General features: G+C 46.6%; 1 protein-coding gene across 1 annotated transcript in view; it reads left to right on the top strand.

The window, feature by feature from the left end:
* LOC146355563 (natural cytotoxicity triggering receptor 3-like) overlaps positions 1–21,523 on the top strand; it is a 50,757-nt gene that overhangs the window by 15,149 nt on the left and 14,085 nt on the right. The window contains exon 2 of the mRNA XM_084832581.1: positions 19,545–19,895. Coding sequence (XP_084688707.1) covers positions 19,545–19,895 — 351 coding nt within the window. The remainder of the gene's footprint in view (positions 1–19,544; positions 19,896–21,523) is intronic.

Here is a 21,523-nt window from a genome sequence, read left to right as displayed (position 1 = left end):
TAGTTCAAAGCACATAACTCATATTTTAATAAAAACAATTTCTTCAGCACTGGCATTTTCATCAAAACCAGTACTGTGCTATGAAAATCAGGGGCTTCAGACCAGGCTGCTGAGAAGGGCCCCCTTAACTGGTAAAATTTTAGGGAACATTCACTATACTGCAGCAATGCCACATTATGAAAATCACAGGCCCTGGCATGGGCCTTGTAAGCTTATTGGATCATCTGCCCCTGGTCAAAATGTTCTCGATCTCCATCACCACCATAAGAAAAAAATCAAGTGCAGAGCCAAGTATAATTGTCAACTGTTCCATAAACCTCTCCGTGGACCACTTGACTGGAGTTTGTAGACCAAAGTTTGAGCGCTTCTGCTCGAGAGGGATAGCTGTCCTAGCTAGCTGCAGCAGTAAAAGTCTTTGGGCACCTTCAAAATAACCAAATTTTGGCTGCAGTCTTATACACACTTACCTGGAAGTAAGTGTCACTGAACTCAGTGAGGCTTACTTCTGAGTGCATAGGACTCTGACATGCATAAGACTGTGCTGTTAGAGTGGCATCTGCTTTTGTAGACTACCAACCATCATCAGATGTTTATGTAGTGGACCGGCACCTTGGCACCTTGAATGTAATCTGTGTTTATGTTGTTGCCATCTAGTGGTCAAAAGGCAAAAGTATTTCTTTAGAAAAGTTGGAACTGAGCATGCCCCAGCTCTGTTCTTGTTTATTTTGGGTGTGGCTCCGAGATGGATGCTAAACTGAGAACTGTGCCTCCCTGTTGTTGGTTGGGAATACAACCCCCATCATTCCTGGGGTTAATGGGAGTTGTATTCCCAGACATCTGGAGGGAGGACATCAGCTTGGGAAAGGCTGGTTTACATGATTTAGAGTTGATTACTAATATCTCCCCCTTCATGGATCACTGCCTTGTTGTGGCGAAGGGGCTTGCGTAACTCAGTGAAGCCATAAGCTATGCCATGCAGGGCCACCCAAGACAGTAATGGCGGAGAGTTCTGACAAAATGTGGTCCACTGGAGAAGGAAATGACAACCCACTCCAGTATTCTTGCCAAGAAAACCCCATGGTACGTATCACAAGGCTAAAAGATATGATGCCGGAAGATGAGCCCCTCAGGTCGGAAGGTGTCCAGTATACTACTGGGGAAGAGCAGAGGGAATTTCCAAGTAGTGCCAGAAAGAGTGAAGCGGCTGGGCCAAAGCCGAAAGGACACTCAGCTGTGGATGTATCTGGTGGTGAAAAGAAAATCCGATGCTGTAAAGAACAATATTGTTTAGGAACCTGGAATGTAAGGTCAGTGAATCAAGGTAAGCTGGAGGTGGTCAAACATGAGATGGCAAGATTGAACATCGACATCTTGGGAATCAGCGAACTAAAATGTTCAGTTGGAAGTGTTTTAACAAGATATTTGCAACCCAAGATCACACCACTGTAAATCAGCCCACTGCATTATCTGCAGTTACCTTCAAGAAACCACTTCTTTTAAGAGCACAGGTGCTAACAAAAATCATTGCATCAGACAATCAGTAACACGCACTTCCACTAATGTGATGTATTTAATTGAGTGGTAAGGGGGGGGGGACTATGTTGTATGCAATATGTAGAAAATAACTACAATGGACTTAACCATAAATCTGCAATTCTTACTAAAAACAACAACCTAGAACAGCCTGTTGCAAGACCTTTTAACTCCACCTGCACAGTCTCTCAGACTTACAATTGCTTCTGAAACATTGGGAGTCTCTCTTTCTTAAATATAAGACTGGCTGCATCCATAGTGGATCCAGGGCTTCCTTGCTGCTTTGCTGTTATGCTCCTTTACACCTCTCCCTCCATCCTATTTATTATTTTCTTTGGTTCTTTCATGGCTATTGACACGTGCTTTTCTAACAACTGTCGCTGCCTCTCCCATGAATACGAAGTGGAATTTCTACCTGAGCCTTTCTCTTGCACCAGACACATTGTGCTCTTCTCCACAAAAGCAAATGCCACAGTGAATCTATTAGTCTCCAGAAGGTGCCTCGAGACTCATTGTTTATGGAACTTTATGACTCCTTGAAAGATGTTTACGCACAGACGAAAAGCGCAATATGAACCGGCTGCAGCACTGTGTAAACTGATGTCAGTAATATCTTTTTGATTTACCTCCCTTCGGAAAAAACAGAGGTAAGATATGCCAAACATTTGGTTAGACATAGAACCAAGTATTGCACAGGATTCAACAAGACAAATGGGACCTGCAACAAATTATTACAGACAGGAGTGCTGCTGTTCACGATTCCAGCCATTCCATTCCATTCCATTCCATCCCCATCCCCATCCCCATCCCCATCCCCAACACACACACACACAAACACACACGAGACACTCAGCATTTGGGCCACTGAGCGTGTTCTGTCCTCATCCGGCTGTTCTGAATCCCCACCCCCAGGTTTTCTTTTCTTTTTCTAAATGCATTTTTGTACTTCTGCAAATCCTCCAAGCCTGTTGATACCTCCCTCTTATGTGTGCATGGTGCTGTTTTGAGCAATGGCACTTGACGCCTGAGCATCTGAAATAAAGGGAAAGCGATGGAATATATTCACGATTCCACATTTCCCTCCACTGTATTTGTGCATTTAAGGGTGCAATCCTACGTGGATACTCAGCAGGCTCTGGACCTGGAGGCTGCTGAGTATCCAATGCAGGGCGGGAGGGCAGTGGAGGCCATCTTCGCCTCCGTGCTCCAGCTGCCCCGCATTCCTGCTAGACGGGCGATTTTGTCAGTCTAGCAGCAGTGCCTCGGAGGGGGAGAGAAGGAGGCTGGGGCAGCTATAGGAAATGGCATACTGCAGCTGCCCCAGTCTTCGCCCCAGGAACGCCCCTTTTCCCCCATCTCCGCGCTCCGTTTTCCAAGCATGGAGAAGTAGCCAGTGCAGTTCTCTCCATGCCAGCTACGAGGAGGAGGGGGTGGGGGTGAGGAGTGCAGTTTCCTGGTTCTGAAGTCAGAGCCCTGTCTCCGACCTCAGAGCCAGGGAGCTGAACAATCCTATGGACCCATAGATGCCTTCTAGGGGCCATAGGATTGCTCTCGCAAAGTCCCTCTGTTATGAAAGGTTACCTTTCTGATTGAATGCAGTCCTCCTATGTAAAGCTGTTACAGCTCTAGGCTTTGATATGACGCTGGAAGATGAGCCCCTCAGGTCGGAAGGTGTCCAGTATACTACTGGGGAAGAGCAGAGGGAATTTCCAAGTAGCGCCAGAAAGAGTGAAGCGGCTGGGCCAAAGCCGAAAGGACACTCAGCTGTGGATGTGTCTGGTGGTGAAAAGAAAGTCCGATGCTGTAAAGAACAATATTGTTTAGGAACCTGGAATGTAAGATCAATGAATCAAGGTAAGCTGGAGGTGGTCAAACATGAGATGGCAAGATTGAACATTGACATCTTGGGAATCAGCGAACGAAAATGGACAAGCATGGGCGAATTTAATTCAGGTGACCATCATATCTACTACTGTGGGCAAGAATCCCTTAGAAGAAATGGAGTAGCACTCATAGTCAACAAAAGGGTGGGAAAAGCAGTACTGGGGTACAATCTTAAAAATGATAGAATGATCTCAGTACGAATCCAAGGCAAACCATTCAACATCACAGTAATTCAAGTCTATGCCCCAACCACTGAGGCCGAAGAAACTGAGGTTGATCGGTTCTATGAAGACCTACAACACCTTCTAGAACTAACACCAAAAAAAGATGTCCTCTTCATCATAGGCGATTGGAATGCTAAAGTAGGAAGTCAAGAAATCACCGGGATAACAGGCAAGCATGGCCTTGGTGTACAAAATGAAGCAGGACAAAGGCTAATAGAGTTTTGCCAAGAGAACACGCTGATCATAGCAAACACTCTTTTCCAACAGCACAAGAGACAACTCTACACATGGACATCACCAGATGGTCAATATCGAAATCAGATTGATTATGTCCTTTGCAGCCAAAGATGGAGAAGCTCTATACAGTCAGTAAAAACAAGACCGGGAGCTGACTGTGGCTCAGATCATGAGCTTCTTATCGCAAAATTTCAGCTTAAATTGAAGAACGTAGGGAAAACCACTAAACCATTCAGGTATGACCTAAATCATATCCCTTATGAATATACAGTGGAGGTGAGGAATAGATTTCAGGGATTAGACCTGATAGACAGAGTGCCTGAGGAACTATGGACGGAGGTGCGTAACATTGTTCAGGAGGCAGCAACTCAATCCATCCCAAAGAAAAAGAAATGCAAGAAAGCCAAGTGGCCGTCTGAGGAGGCTTTACAAGTCGCTGAGGAAAGAAGGGAAGCGAAAAGCGAGGGAGGAAGGGGAAGATATATGCAACTGAATGCAGAGTTCCAGAGAATAGCAAGGAGAGAAGAAGGCTTTCTTAAATGAACAATGCAAAGAAATTGAGGAAAACAACAGAATAGGAAAGACTAGAGATCTCTTCAAGAAAATCGGAGATCTCAAGGGAACGTTTTGTGCAAAGACGGGCATGATAAAGGACAAAGAAGGCAGGGACCTAACAGAAGCAGATGAGATTAAGAAGAGGTTTCAAGAATACACAGAAGAACTATACAGGAAAGATCTGAATATCCCTGATAGCCATGAGAGTGCGGTCACTGAACTTGAGCCGGACATCCTAGACTGTGAAGTCAAGTGGGCCTTAGGAAGCATCACTAACAACAAAGCTAGCAGAGATGACAGTATTCCAGCTGAGCTATTTAAAATCCTAAAAGATGATGCTGTTAAAGTGCTGCACTCAAATTTGGAACACTCAACAGTGGCCACAAGACTGGAAAAGGTCAGTTTACATTCCAATTCCAAAGAAGGGTAACGCCAAAGGGTGTTCAAACTACCGCACAATTGCGCTCATTTCACATGCCAGCAAGGTGATGCTCAAAATCCTACAAGCTAGGCTTCAGCAGTATGCAAACCGAGAACTACCAGAAGTACAAGCGGGGTTTCGAAGAGGCAGAGGAACTAGAGATCAAATCGCCAACATTCGCTGCATCATGGAGAAAGCAAGAGAATTCCAGAAAAACATCTATTTCTGCTTCATTGACTACATTAAAGACTTTGATTGTGTGGATCACAACAAACTCTGGCAAATTCTTAAAGAGATGGGGGTACCAGACCACCTTACCTGTCTCCTGAGAAACCTGTACGAGGGTCAAGAAGCAACAGTAAGAACCAGACATGGAACAACCGAGTGGTTCAAAATTGGGAAAGGAGTACGACAAGGCTGCATATTGTCACCCTGCTTATTTAACTTATATGCAGAGTACATCATGAGAAACGCTGGGTTGGATGAATCACAGGTCGGAATTAAGATTGCTGGGAGAATTATCAACAACCTCAGATACGCAGACGATACCACCCTAATGGCAGAAAGTGAAGAGGATCTAAAGAGCCTCTTGTTGAGGGTGAAAGAGAAGAGTGCAAAAGCTGGTTTGAAACTCAACATTAAAAAAAACGAAGATCATGGCATCTGGCCCCATCACTTCCTGGCATATGGAAGGGGAAGAAATGGAAGCAGTGACAGATTTTATTTTCTTGGGCTCCAAGATCACCGCAGACGGTGACTGTAGCCATGAAATTAAAAGACGCTTGCTCCTTGGGAGGAAAGCTATGGCAAACCTAGACAGCATAGTCAGAAGCAGAGACATCACCTTGCTGACAAAGGTCTGTCTAATCAAAGCTATGGTTTTCCCAGTAGTAACGTATGGCTGTGAGAGCTGGACTATAAGGAAGGCTGAGCGCCAAAGAATTGATGCTTTCAAACTGTGGTTCTGGAGAAGACTCTTACGAGTCCCCTGGACTGCAAGGAGGTCAAATCAGTCCATCCTAAAGGAAATCAACCCTGCCTGCTCATTGGAAGGACAGATCCTGAAGCTGAAGCTGAAATATTTTGGTCACCTAATGTGAAGAGAAAACTCTCTGGAAAAGACCCTGATGCTGGGAAAGACTGAAGGCAAAAGGAGAAGGGGATGGCAGAGGATGAGATGGCTAGATAGCATCACTGATGCAATGAATATAGACTTGAGCACGCTCTGGGAGAGAGCGCAGGACAGGAAGGCCTGGCGTGCTATGGTCGATGGGGTCACGAAGAGTCGGACACGACTGAACGACTGAACAACAACAACAACAACAACAACAAGGCTTTAAAAAAAAGCCATCTACAGTCAGGGCCAGAAATATTGGAACAAGGATAACTGTTTTGGCAGTTGGCCTCTGTACACCATCACATTGAAGTTGAAAAGAAACACACCCAGATGGGAGTGAAGTCAGGACTTTCAGCTGTAATTCAAGGGGTTGGACAAAAGTGGGGCACGAACCATTCAGGAAGGACAGCCAGTGGCATACACACACACCCATTGTTGGTGGCTCATAAGTAATGGAACAAACCAACATCATTTCAAACTTAAGGATCACCTTTAATACCTGGAGGAAAATTCTTTGCAGTCAATGACTGCCTGAAGTCTGGAACCCATGGACATGAGCAAATGCTGAGTGTCCTCCCTTGAGATGCTTTGCCAGGCCTTTACTGCAGCTGGCTTCAACTGCTGCTTGTTTGTGGGTCTTTCTGCCTTCAGTCTTGTCTTCAGTAAGTGAAAAGCATGCTCTATTGGGGTGAGATCAGGTGACTGACTTGGCCATTGAAGAACATCCCACTTCTTTGCCTTCAGAAACTCTTGGGTAGCTTTTGCTGTATGTTTTGGGTCATTATCCATCTGCAAATATGAAGCGGCATCCTATCAGTCTGGCAGCATTCAGCTGAATCTGAGCAGAAAGTACAGCCCTATACACTTCAGAATTCATCCTGCTGCTTTTATCAGCAGTCAGATCATCAATAAACACCAGTGACCCGGTTCCACTGGCAGCCATACATGCCCATGCCATAACAGTGCCTCCACCATGTTTGACAGATGATGTGGTATGCTTTGGATCATGAGCTGTTCTTTTCCTTTTCCATACTTTTCTCTTCCCATCATTCTGGTACAAGTTAATCTTGGCTTCATCAGTCCAAAGAATCTTATTCCAGAACTGGGCAGGCTTTTTTCAGTGTTTGCTACAAAGGCTAATCTGGCCTGTCTGTTCTTGAGCATTACCAGCGGTTTGCACCTTGTTGTGAAGTCTCTGTATTTACATTCATAAAGCCGTCTCTTGACTGTAGATGTTGACAATGACATGCCTACCTCTGCAAGAGCATTCTTGACCTGGCTAGATGTTGTGAAAGGGTTCCTCTTCACCATGAGCAGAATTCTGCGGTCATCCACTTCAGTTGTCTTCCGTGGTCTTCCAGGCCTTTTGCTGTTGCTGAGCTTGCCAGTTAATTCCTTCTTTTCAGGATGTTCCAAACTGTTGTGTTGGCCACTCCCACTGTTTTTGCTATTTCTCTGATGGGTTCATTTTGTTTCCTCAGCCTAATGATGGCCTCCTTCACTCGCATGGAGACCTCTTTGGACCTCATGTTGGGAGTTCCAGTGAACAGCTACCAAATGCAAATGTAACACTCAGAACCACCTCCAGGCCTTTTATCTGCTTGATTGGTCATGGGGTACCCAGGAAACAGGCCACACCTGGCCATGCAGCTGCTTGTCAGCCATTTGTTCCATTACTTATGAGCCACCAATGATGGAGGTGTGTGTATGCCACTGGCTGTACTTCCTGAATGGTTAGTGCCCCACTTTTGCCAAACCCCTTGAATTACAGCTGCAAGTCCTGACTTCTCTCCCACCTGGTTGTGTTTCCTTTCAACTTCAATGTGGTGGTGTACAGAGGCCAACTGCCAAAACAGTTATCCTTGTTCCAATATTTCTGGCCCTGACTGTATATACTTGGAGGGATGTTACTTCAAGCTACCTGTTGGCCTTTGGCTGTGTAGGAAACAGAGGATATTTATCACTACATTTTGGGGTGTTCCACTTATCTGCTCCCAACAGTTACATTTCCATCCCAATTTATGGATTCCATTTCTCTTGGCATTTTGACCTGAATATAATTCATGTTATTTACTTTGAGATCAAAACAAATGCATCTCCGACAAAGTTGGCTTGTTTATCCTGGGAGCACAGAAACATAGAAGAAACTTTCTTAGGATTAACACTGAGAATAGCATCATCCTAACCCGATAGTTCAGTTTATACATTCTTGCATTTGTGCCATTGTTTTACATGGTTTATATACTGTAAAATTATGTTTGTAATGACCCCTCGTTAAACAAACGGATAACCTTGTCCTTGCTGCTAAAGGAACAGGAGCAGAATTCAGAGCTCGCTCTGCTTTTAGGCAGAGTGAGGCAGCTCCCTCAAGGTCAAAGAAAATGGCACGCTGAAGGCACGCTGGCTGCCAGAAATGGTAGCATCTACTTCAGGGGTGGGGTGGGGTGGGGGGGCTTTTGTTGTTGTTGCTGTAAAGGGCTGCTGAATAGGGATGTTGTGGGAGTCCAGGAAGGGTGTGGAGTCCGGCAGACATCCCCTCGCTCAGCCCCCCGGGTGCCAGTGCGTGGACCCCTGCACTTGTGCGTGCTGAGTTGGGCGTGCACGAGGCTCCCCAATCCCTCGCCGAGCCGCCATTTTCATAATTTTGTGTAAATGGCCGCTGTATGGCAGTCATTTGCACACATGGGCGTTTACGAAAAAGGCCATTTATGCAAAATGGCAGCTTGGCTAAGGACTGGGCGGCTGCACGCTGCTCACCGGATACCCGCCAATCCCTGGCAGCTCACCACGCAGCCTGTGGGAGTCCAACGAGTGGTGCGCGACCATGGCTAGGGTGACTTCGCCCATCCCTACTGTTGATTCACAGGGAAAAGTCCATTGGGGCCACAGTCACTGGTGGGCAGAGTTGATTGTGAGTGGAGCAAAAGTGGGTGAAGCCAGAGTTTGCAGCAGGATGCCATCCAATTTTGTGGCATCCAGCATGTCATCCAGTGTGCTATCCAATCCTTTCTTGACCTCTTCATTTCTTTGTGCATTCGCACATACACGTGAACCAGAAGAGGAAGTGATTCCCAGAGGGGTGGTCCAGAGAGCTACAATGGGGCTGCAGCTAGTGATGGACAAATCTGTCAGTTTTAGTTCCTCCATTCTCATTTTCCCCCCATCTTAAAACTGGTTCATTCTGAACGTTGATTAAAAAAAAATAAGTTCACACTAAAATTTGTGTGCAATTTTGTGTGCGTTTCTCCTTTTGTATGCAATTTTGCCTTATGTACCCATTTTTTGCAAGCAATTTTCCTAATATTTTCATGAATATATGTATTTTTGTGTGCAGGTTTCCCTAATATATGGATTTTTGTATGATTCTTTTTAAATGGGAGGATTCCACTGCAAAATTTGGAGAAGTGTGAATGTTGAAGGATAACTGAGTTTCAGTCATTGGTTCAAGAGTGCAAAATGCAAACCAAATACCCCCCGCTATCTCTACCTTCAGTTTCTGGAGAACTGGATGATGCTGAGGGTACCATAAAATTAAGCTAAAGTCCGCAGATCACCCTCTCCCCATTCTACTTACTTCTCCTCTCAGGGCCAAGCAAGATGACAAGGGAAATCTATACTGGGGCTCTCCCACAGTGCCACTTTTATCTCTCTATACTGTCCACTTTTATTTCTATTCATCCTCGCTGAATTTAGCACACAAGGCTTTCAGTCTCCCAGCAATTTACACAGTAAAGGAGTTTTAGATGCAGGTGTCGCAGGACAACCTGGGGAAAATGGTGTCAACTTCACCATTGCACCTCTGAAACCGGGAAGAGGAAGAGCTATGCAGATGTAGCGCAGCAGGCATTCGCTCATCACCAAGCCCCACTTCTGATGGGCTCAGTTGGGTTGTAGATGTTTCCACAAAGAGGTAGGTAATGGCTGTAAACAATAGATATTTGGAATTCCCCTGAGGGGGCTCAGAACAGGGAGGAAGCTGCAGCAGTAGCCTTGAGGCTCTTACATTCGACATGTCAGGAGAGAGCGGGGGGGCAGGGGGGGAGAAGATGACAAACCTCATATCAATTTCACTTCATTTTAACTTGAAACTGTAGAAGAGCCATAGAATCCCAGAAGGGAAGAGGGCTTGCAAGCTGTCCCATCTAACCCCCTGCTTCTTGGAGGAAATTCAGAACGAGAGCATCTCCAGCAGATAGTTGTCCAGCCTCTGCTTGAAGGCCTTCACTGAGGGATAGTCCACAACCCTCTAGGCAACAGGTTCCATGGTCAAACTACTGTTACCCTCAGTAAAAGTGCTTCCACATAGGGCTGTGTGGATGTTGTAAAATCTGTTCCGTCTGCTTTTCGCGGATTGTCAGGTGCCTTTTGTTCTGTCGTCCACTCATTAATGGAATCAGATGTTTTCCATTTTCCCAAATCTGCACAAATTCACATCTGTGCAAAATTTACACTTGCAAAAATGCACGAATCCTCCCCAAATGCCCATTTTCATGCTTTAAAAAAGACAGAAATATCTCAAGATGCACAGTTTGGTATGCACAGGCCTATTTGCAATGTGCTATGATATACGTTTTACCAGACAAAAATTGTATATTGTAATAATATGTTGTCCTATATTATTATTATTATTATTATTATTATTATTACCCCTTAACGAAGGCCTTAAAGTAAAAAGCAGGCCGAAATGTTTTGGGCTTTTTATAAATAAAATCTTTGTTCCAGCATCCTGTCATGTTTCTCTCTTTTGGGGGGACTACCTTGGATGCTCACCTGCTTTTGCCCCCCCCCCCCTTTTTGTGGTTTAGCCTATGGGGAAAATGCGCATTTTTGGCCAGGTTTTATTTATTTATATATATATGCCAAATTTGTGTAAAATTCTGGCAAGTAAAAAAAAAAAAAGGTCTGCAAGTCCACAGGATCTATGGGACTTGGGAAAAATCACTCCACTCTGGAATCTGTAGGCTGGATTAATAGAAATCTGAACTCAGTTGATTTGGGGGGGGGGATTCCTCTGACATCCCTACTTCCACAGAACACTGGAACTGAAATGGAAAAGGAATCAAAAATAAAACTGCCAAGATCATACTGCCCTTATACAAATCTATGGTGCGACCACACTTGAAATACTGTGTACAGTTCTGGTAACCACACCTCAAAAAAGATATTGTAGTAGCATTGGGAAAACTGCAGAAAAGGGCAGCCAAAATGATTAAGGGGCTTGAGCAACTCCCCTACAAGGAAAGATTACAAAATATGGGGCTTTTTAGTTGAGAAAAAGGATAGTTCGGGGGAGCATGATACAGCTATATAGAACTATGCATGGTATGGAGAAAGTGTATGGGGAATCATTTTCCTCCCTGTCTCATAATACTAGAACTTGAGGTCATCCCATGAAGCTGAATGGTGGGAGATTCTCAACAGATAAGAAGTACTTCACATAATGCATAGTTAAATTATGGAATTCACTACCACAAGATGTAGTGGTGGCCACCAGTTTGCATGGCTTCAGTGGGGGATTAGACAAAGGGCTGATCTACACTGTGTTCACTAGCACAAAGAAGTCGGTAGAATGTCGCATTAAATTCAATCCCATTAAAACGTGATTATTCACACTCACTCTGTTTCCCTGTTCCAGTACCTCATCGAATGTGCAAGCATGGTTCACACTGTAGTGCTGTGCTCTTTTCCTGCTTTTAAAGAAGGCGGCTCACATTGGAGGGGCAGTAACTCTTCCTGTTTCTGCCAATTCCCCGCCCACCGTCCCTCTCTTCCTCTATCCCTGTGTGTGTGGGGGGATGGCGCATGCGTCCAGTTGGGCCTTGAAGCCTGGTGAGAAGTTGCTGGTTCAGCTCCCCGGACTCCAGTTTGTGGACCTAAGCTCTTGCCTGACTCGCGGCGTGCTGAGTCAGGCAAGTACTCGGGCGCCCGGTCCCTCAGCAAGGGGAGGGGAAGAAGGCAGCGCCTCTTGTCTTCCCCCCATTATTGCTACAGTGGCAGTGGCACAGGAGAGGCTGGTCCTTTTCCATAAATTTTCCTGGCCTTACGGAAAACGACCATCTTGTCCCTTGCTGGCGCCACTGTAGCAGGTGGGGGTGGAGGGAAGAAGGAGGCACCTATCCTCTTCTCCTCCCTCACACCTGCTGGAGGCCAGGGTGAGAGGCTGGGGGGAGGCTGCTGAGGCCCTTTTCCCTGCACCAGCCCTTGACAGCTGGCGTGAGGAAGAGGGGTGGCGGCGGCACCCCAGTGCTCGGGTTCGAGGGGGTCTGCTTGCATCTTCGAAGCTTCAAAGACTGCCTTGTCTTTGTCCGCCGCTGTCTGATCATGACATGACATTAATATTGTCTACAGACATTTTTACTGATGTTAGTCCGTGAATAGTGATGACTGTCTGCCTGGATGTGTGTGTGTGTCTTTCCATTTGGGACAGTGCACTGCGAGCATGGAGGGGACTGTGAAAAAATTTACTGTTGCCAGGGCTTGCTCGGGCAAGTGTGCAGAGAAATTGGGCTGGAAAAGCTACGATTCTTCGAAGGTTCGAAGATAATTCCTTAATTTAAAAAAAAAAGCCAAAGCAGGGGATAGAAGGAGGTAAAAGTTAGCAAGCTGTGATTGGATAGGAGGGAAATACAAACACCACCATATAAGGACAGGCGTGGGAGGAAAACTCCACGCCCATATATGGTAATGAAAGCAGAAAAGCAGAGCACATGAATGAAATCTACTCGGGAATCATGGAATATCAGGGTAATGAAAGCGCTAACAGGACGACGGGAAATTGCCGTTCCAAAACGAAACAGCAAGAACATCATGTGAAGCGAGGGGAACGAAAACTCATTGGAAACGTAAAAAAAGTGAGTGTAGATTGACCCAAATTCATGGAGGAGAAGGCTATCAATGGCTACTAGTGATGGCTTATGAAACCTCCATGATCAGAGCCAGCATACCCCTGAATTACAAGTTGCTGGGGAAGACAAGCAGGAGGATGCTATAGCATTCATGTCCTACTTGTGGGCTTCCCACAGGCAGCTGGTTGGCCACTGGGTGAACAGAATTCTGGAACAGACAGGCCTTTGGTCTGATTCACAAACAGAAAAGTCTCAGAATGCTGACACAAATATTTTATTTGTAAAAAAGCCTAACATGTTTCGGCCTATTAATATTTTAAGGCCTTCTTCAGGGGGCTGTAAAATAATATATAACAACACATTTCTAAAATAATGTAGAATTTTTAGCACTGAAAAACATATAAAACATTGCACGCTGCAGATAGGCCTCTGCATACTTACTTATAAAAACATCTGCAGAAATTCTTATAATAAATATCTTGTACTAAAATTCACTGGCGACTGGGAAAAGTGTTCAGAAGGCTGCAGTTTATATTCTATCTGTTAAAGAAGTTTTTTTGAGAAGTTTTTGCAGACGTTCCCAAGATACATCAATTAGCTCATGGCCTCTTATATCTGGACAGGACTGTGTTAGAGAGGAAAGGGAATGTCTGAAAATTACATAGTTGTTGCAGAAGTGGTAGAAACTCCAATTCTTCATTTAGTTCCTGGGGGGATAAGGTGTTTAATCTTAGAATCCATTCCATTTCCTTTCTCAGCAGGATATTATCATCTTTTGTATTAGGCCTCTCCAGTGCCCAAAATCTTGCAAAATCTGTTGCAAGATGTTTATATTCAACAAAATGACCAACAAATAAAATCTTTGTTTCAGCATCCTGAGATGTTTCACTTCTATTCGTGGGTCTATTTTGGATGCTTTCCTGCTTCTGCACCTTTGGTCTGATTCAGCAAGGCTCTCCTTAAGCTCTTAGGCTTTTATTGCCCCACTGCCCTTACTCATTCACAGAATTTTACAGTGGGGTCCAGATGTTGTCGTCTTCCACTCGTAGAAGTTTTCCCACCACTTCTTCCATCTTTTCCTTAACGCAGAAAATCCTTTAAGTAGAAAAATATGGAATTACTACATAAGGCCTTCTAATTTGTACAGCTAGGAACCCTCTGTCAAGGTTCCAATTATGACCTGGACACCCTGAGCAACTCCTTAAGGATCTCTTGCCTCCTCAAGAGTCCCACCTTCCTTCTTTTAAACTTCCCCTTCCCAGTAACATGGGGTTTAGGCTGTAGATGTGGGGTGACTGACACTCTAGACACAGGGTTTAACCACAACAGTTTACTAGTAGTTTTAAAGCAAACAAATTACAACTGAAGGTGTTTACACAATAGAGCTGAGTGATACAAAAGGCATTGAAAGAAAATAAAAGTTGCAAAACGCAAGTTCCTTTACCTTTGCTGTGCTGTCCTTAGACTTTTCTAGGCTGCTTCTTCCTGCTCACTCTTCAGATTCTGCTCTCACTTGAGGCTCTGGCTGGCTCTTTCTTACTGGCTCTCTTGCTCTCTTTATATGCCCTCCTCCCTCAAAACCAAAAGTACTGCTTCAGACCTGAAGAAATGAAACTTATGTGAAGCACTGAAACTGACCCTTAACAGGAGAAATGAAACTACTCTTCTCAGGGTTACCCCCTCCCAACAGAAAACTCCATGCCTCTAAACCTGACTCCCCCCGCCCCTTTGCCTCTGTAGGCCTCAAGCCTTCACACCCTTCCATCTGGAAGCACCCTGAGTTTCTCCAGAATCTACCATCCTGTAGCTGAAGCCCATTACATCTTGTCCTGCCCTCTGGAGTACTACAGTTTTAACTCGGTAGGAGAGGGACAACATTTTAGAACAGGGAGCGGTGAAGGTGTAATCAGATAATTCAGAAAAGTGAGGTTGTGCATGTCACCCAGCATGCCACAAACTACACTTCCAAATCAGGGGTGTGTCATGGAAGGCTTAGTGGACGCCCCAGTCAGGAAGATAGAGAAGAACTTCATTATCTCTCTACAATAGCCTTCCTCAATCTGGTGTCCTCCAAATGTTTTGGACAGTAACTCCCAGCATTCCTAACTATTGGCCATGCTGGCTGGGGCTGATGGGAGCTGAAGCCCAAAATATCTGGAGGGAACCAAGTCGAGGAAGACTGCTCTACCACTAGAACAGAACGGACACAGGAAACTCCCAACTCCCCCCAGATACAACTAGAAGCTTTTGCCCTTTCCTGCCTTTCTGTACTTTCCACTACATAACCTCTAGGTGGTGATGTGGGATAGTACAAAGGAGAATAATTCAACTACACTGGTGGAGAGTTGCACATTGGTTCATGATTCCAAAAAATACCACATTCCCCCCGCCCAAACCAGTGAAAGTAGTTGGAAAACACAGGATGGAAACTGGAAGCTGACGTTGCCATCTAAAGCACCAGTAAACAGCCATGAGTGAGGAATGGCGAACACACAATAAAAGCCTTGTTTAGAAAAGCTCTCTGTCCAGTACCATCTAGTAAATGTAAGTACCGGAACCTTGAACTGGGCACAGAAGTGAACAGCCAATGAAGTCCTTTTAAAAATGGTGTCATATGCATAAACCAATCAAAGTTCTGTAGTAGTTGAAGCTTCCAAGTGGTCTTCAAGGGCAGCCCCATGTATAACGCACTGTAGTAATCCAACTGGGAGGTTACCTGAGCGCAGATCAACCTGGCCAAGCTGAATAAAGTCCCCAAGAAAGAATCAATGAGTAAGCAACCATGGTACCTACAGCACTGTGGGAGGAGCCTGTGTTAGTCTAATAGTTCTTTGTATTTTTCTGTTCTTGAGTACTTGAATGGGTCTTCCTCAGTCTATGGAATAGAGAAGTCTACAGCACAGCACAGTCAGGCGTGCTCCGAGTTGTGGAACCACTGGGTGGGAGTCAGTCTGGAATGAAAGCAAAGCAAAGCAGAACAACTGAAACAACGGCACTTGTAATATCATGTTGGACAGCCTTCCTTAACCAGCTGTCTTCCAGATGATTTGGATGTCAACTGTCAACATTCCCAATTATTTGCCACGCTGGCTGGGGCCGACAGGAACTGGAGCCCAAAACATCCAGAGGGCACCAGGTTGGGGAGGAGGGAGCATAGAAACAAACTGTTTTAAAAGGCAAACGGGAAAAATAAAAGGAGGAGGGATGGGAGATTGTCTAAGATGAAAGCAGCTGTGAAACTTTAAACCAAAGGCTAGTCATTAAATATTTGTTTATTTGTTTGTTACATTTATATCCCACCTTTTCCTCTGGGGCCAAGGCTGTGCACATGGTCCTCCGCCTCTCCATTTCATCCTCACAACAACCCTGTGAGGTAGGTAAGGCTGAGTCAGTGTCTGGCCCAAAGTCACCCAGTGGACTTCATGACAGAGTAGGGACTTGAACCCGGGTGCCCACGGTCCCAGTCCGGCAGACTGGCTCTCAAATGTGAGGGTTCTGGCACTGCGGCTGGCACCTCCAGTGGTGTAGCGGTCAAGGCTGAGGCTGACACAAGCTCTGCGCCTCCATCCCACCCCCCCGTCTCCCCGCATCCCCACTGCATCCTGCATTTCCCCCCTGCCATCTGCCTCCCATACTCCCCCCCACGCCTCCCGTCTCCACCTATCTCCCCATGGGTACCACTGCTCTTGTTGCTGCTTCTGTGCTGTTCTCCAAAGAGCCATGTCGAGATGAGCAAAGGGCTGGATGCGCCTGGTCTCGTCTGATCTCGTCTGCTAAGCAGGGTCAGCCCTGGTTAGCACTTGGATGGGAGACCGCCTGGGAATCAGGCTTTCTGCACTGAGCAGGGGGTTGGACTTGATGGTCTTGTGGGCCCCTTCCAACCCCATGATTCTATTACCAAAACAAGCAGCCAGCGCAGCTCTGCTGAGAGACAGCCAGACCCAAATGCCTGGCTCTGAGGGGTCCTTCCTCAGTGCCAGGCATTGTGGGAGGAGGTTCCCTGGAGATCACCCGCAATGCAGGCAATCTCCAGGGACACTCCCTCCCACAATGCCTGGCTCTGAGGAAGGACCCCTCAGAGCCTGGCATTTAGGCCTGGCCGATATGCACCAGCTGCTTTTTACAGGCAATGTGGCTCTTCAGAGAGACTACTTGCCTCCTCAGGGCAAGCCAGAGAGCAGGATGCTTGCCACAGCAGGACAGCAGCTGGCAGGGCGCTCTGGAGTACCTACCTGGCCAGCAGCACCCATGCAGTCCCCCTCCTGGTGGTGTTGGAGAGCTCGTAGTTCACTGCTCCTCCTGCTCTGCCACCTGATGCTTCACCCTCCTTCATGGGAGGCAGTGGCAGCGGTAAATTTTGAGGCGCAAGAGCTCATTCCAACAGTCTATATAGTCTCATCCCAATGGAGAATCCGTATCGTTCTCCCAGGAGATATCATCTAAGGCTTTCTATTATTTATATTCAAAGGAGCTAACACTGTGGTTACATTTCCAGAGGGGCAGCCGTGTTCGTCTGCTGCAGCAAAACCAGCAAAGATTCCCGTGGCACCATAAAGATGAACACATTTATTAACACTCTGGTGAAAAAACTCCTGTCATAAAACTCGGACATCCCAACAAGCCACAGACCCTCAAAAAACCCCTCTCAATGATGTCCCTGGGGTACTGCAGTCAAACGCAGAGTATACCCCCCTCGAACTCCGTGGCGTTCACTTCTGACTACAGCGGTTCAACTCGTAAAACATGGTGGTGCAGAAAGCACTTGTGTTGTGCAAGGGAAAAGAAAGATCCCTTTTTCTTAAGAAAAGAGGCCGACAGAGATAGGGGCTGAAAGAGTTGCTAGAGACAAGGTGGGAGAGTTGCACACATTTTTTTTTTTTGCTAGCAAAAGTAATTCTCTAGTCTTTTCCCTATGATATGAGTGTTGAGCTTCAGCCCTCCTATCCATGTGTGTGTGTGGACATAAACACCATTAAGCACAGAGAAGCAGGCCAGTTTATCCAGTCAGTGCAAGTTTTAACACAGTATCAGTTCCCCTTAAAGAAACAGTGTGCTTTGCAATTCCCAAAGGCTCCTCCTTGGAAAACCCAGGCTTCACTATTGTCCATATTCCAGCCTCCAAGCTCTTTCTCACTACCCCAGCACACACACACACACACACACACACTAAGGTGGGGAATGGGCAATGGCTAGTAGCCACCAGCCATTCAAAGCAATCAAAGAAACATTTTTAGTTATTAGCTGTACAAAGGCATAGAGTTGGTGACCACTTCAACTGATGCCTACACAAGTCCATTGCCACTGTTTCAGTTCATTGGAGCATGCTACTGATGGGGGTGTAATCCTTCTCCCTTTCACTACCATCCTAAGGCCTAAATCAGGCTCCAGGTTCCTGCACCTCTTCTGTAGTCTAGAACACCAAAAGAACCAGAGATGAATCTACAGAGAGAAAGGAACGAGGGGTGGTGGTGGTGGCTTTGGTTTGACATTGTGGAATAAGATAGGATGTTGCGTGGCCTCTTCACCACATAACACTGTCTGGCTGAAGGACTTTCCTCATGAAGCATGCTCCAGCCATGGGGTCTCCGTGGTGCCCGGGGGTACCCATGTGCCCATAGACACCTCTCTTGGCACCCACCAGGTCCCCCACCCCCTAATTCTTTCTATTTTATTTATTTTTGAACTGTGGATTCAAGCAAACATTTCTGTGTTTTGGAGCTGAGCCCCACCTCTGCCTTGTACTTAGGTTTTGAGGCAAGTTGCTTTTATTTATATCTCACCAGTTAGCCATAAGGGATATGGGTGTTTTCTGACCAGCTAAACCCGCCAAGGCAGCCATTTTGGGAGCACACCCATGATACTCTCTCAGAATTCCAAATGTGCTCAACAACCCAAAAAGGTTAGGGTCCCCTGCTCCAGCCACGCTTTATCCTTTGAGCAATACTTCCACAGCAATCTAGCAACAAGAGTATAATCTCTAAATGTAACAGCTCTGGAGGGGAAAGGGTAGCCAGGTAGCCTATGTTACAGAGGCCAGTCCTCTATTTGAAGGTGTTCTCTATTTGAAGCGCTATCCAGTCCAGGTCCGGTTTAAACCATAAGAAGGGAGGGAGCGCGGGGGCTTTGAAGTGAAGAAGGGAGTGCAGGGGCCTTGAAGTTAAGGGAGTGAACACAGGAGCCTTGAAGTGAAGAAGGGAGTGAACACAGGAGCCTTGAAGTGAAGATGAAAGGGATTGCGGGGACCTTGAAGTGAAGAAGGGAGGGTGCAGTCTTCCCCATTATGGTATGATGTATTGTATTTCTCTTGAAATCATAGTACTTACATCTAATTTTCTGTCCATACTTATAAATCATCACATGCAGATTTAATGCAGATCAGTACCCTCTTTTGTCCTCTTTTTTGGTGACGACCTGCCTCTTTGGGGGCAATATGTAAGTAGCCACCCTAAATGGGGGCAGTGGCCTTGCTGTTCACCCTCCTGTTGACAATGCAAGCAAACTGTTTGCATGTGTGCTCCAGAGTGAGAAAAAGAGAGTGCACAGATTCCAGTGAATGTCATAATAATTCTTGACACTGATCTAGCAGCACATTTCAAATGTTCAAAGAGTTTTCTTTGCATTATGTCAGTAATGACCTAACAGATATGCCTTAATTACACAAAGCTGGTTGTGCAGATTTAAGAGGCGAGAAGTCTTGGCTCATGCTTCCCCCATCACTGTCCTTGTAGTTTCTTGGGCTCAGGACCTTGTGGTTTCCCAGCCCAGTTCTGCCGACGGCACGGAAGGCGGCTCCATCACCTTGCGCTGCTCCTACAACTCCACCGCAAAGCCCAGGGTCGGCAGCTACCGGTGGGAGAAGGATCGAAGGCTGGAGGTCAGAAACACCACCCCGGAATTCACCGGGAGACTGACCCTGACCAACGACCAGGGCTTCATCTTGGAAAGAAGAGCCGATATAGAGCTCCGGGATCTGAGACATTACGACTCGGGGATGTATCGATGTGTGGTGAACATCCCCGGCCTACAGGAAACTGCAGGGAACGGAACTGAGCTAAGAGTGATTAAACCAGCAGCAGCAGGTAAGTTGATGGGGAGGGGCAGGGCACGCGGCTTCCTGGCTCTGAGCTCAGAGCCAGGAAACCGACCAACCCTATGTCTAGGGGACCTAGGATTGCTCCCTCCCCATGGTGGCTAAAGGGTAACAAAGGTAATAAATTGGATGCCAGGCGAGCTTCCCTGGTGAAGGGATCCCATAAATGGGGTGCGCCAAACAAAACAGCTCTCTCCTCTGTTGCAACCTGCTCAGTCTCAGATGGTGGAGGCACTCTGAGAAAAGCCTCAGAAAAGGATCTTAATGGCCTGGAAGGCTGATATGGGAAAAGGTCATCTGTGAACGGCTTTGAAGGTTAAAACCAGCACCCTGAATTGAGCTCAGAATCAAACCAGGAACTGGTGTAGGTCTCCCAAAACTGGTGAGATACATTCCCAGTGTGTCATCCCAGTTAAAATATAAGCTGTATTTTGAGCCAATTAAAGCTTCCAAAAAGTCTTCTAGGGCAGCCCTATGGCCAGTGCATTGTAGTAGATGAAGGGCACAATCCTATGGCTGCTAGACAGACATAGGATTTTTCAGTGTATGGGAACTGGCTCCGAGGTCGGTTCCCAGAAAACTGCCTCCTTGCCCTTGCCTCCACTGCCTCGGCAGAGGCACATTCATCCCCCACTCCATGCTCAGAAGAGTAGAGCAGAGCAGGGGAAAAGGGGCCGTTCCTGGGGGTGGGGAGGAGACTGCTGAAGTGCCATTATGATGCTTCCTATGCACCGTCCAGCGTCCACCACCACCCGGTCTGATCTGCCCCAGCTAGACAGCTGAAATTGGCCATCTAGCCACTAGTGCAGGGCGGCCAGAGCACCAAGTTTGGAGGCAGCCAACTATCCCCATTGGATTGCTCCCTAAATAGGAATTTAGCAGAAAATGGATCATTTTTGCAAGCCTATCCCTGTCTAGGAGAGGTCACAGCTGGCATAACGCTCTCAGTTGTTAAGAAGCACTCTTCAGTACTGGGGAAGGGATGCAATTCTCTTGTCCACATGGGTGCAAGCTGGCGGGCCCAACATTGTCACCTTTTGTTTACCAGCCCTGCTCCTGTGCTTTTAGTAGCAGTCAGACATACCCACATTTAGGGCACATACTCACATTTAGGGCACAAAACAGGGATGCAGACCACATAGGAAGCTGTCTAAAACAGCTGCCATGGTTTCCTTCCATCCCTGCCCTCAGGAATGCACCATCTTCACCCCTCCATGCCCCGTATTACAAGCACGGAGCTGGTGGTGGTGCGATTCTGCCCTGGCTATGAGGTGGCATGGGAGGAGGCGGGGAGCACGGTAATAGCGAAAGGGGGGTACCCACATAAAATGCTAAACCACATCCCCTTTAAAAAGTGACAGGTGCCCCGCCCCTTTGGAGACTGGAAGTCCTGCCCTAGCCAGAAGTCCCGCCTCCGGAAGTCCTGCCCCCAGAAGGAGCAATCAGCTGGTCAGGTCATATGACCCTCGGGGTCACTTGAAGGGGGTCATGTGACCCCTCTACAAACTCGTCATGCCACCATGGACCAATCAGATGAGGTTTTAGAGCCTTTCTAGGGAGGGTTTGGGCCATTTCCACACCCTCCCCAGACTCGTCATGCATGCCACCGTGGACTAA

Source organism: Heloderma suspectum, chromosome 2, assembly GCF_057233095.1.
Source record: "Heloderma suspectum isolate Gila_16-S chromosome 2, 16-S_ref, whole genome shotgun sequence".
NCBI classification, from domain to species: Eukaryota; Metazoa; Chordata; class Lepidosauria; order Squamata; family Helodermatidae; genus Heloderma; species Heloderma suspectum.
This window is presented reverse-complemented; position numbering and strand designations above follow the sequence as displayed.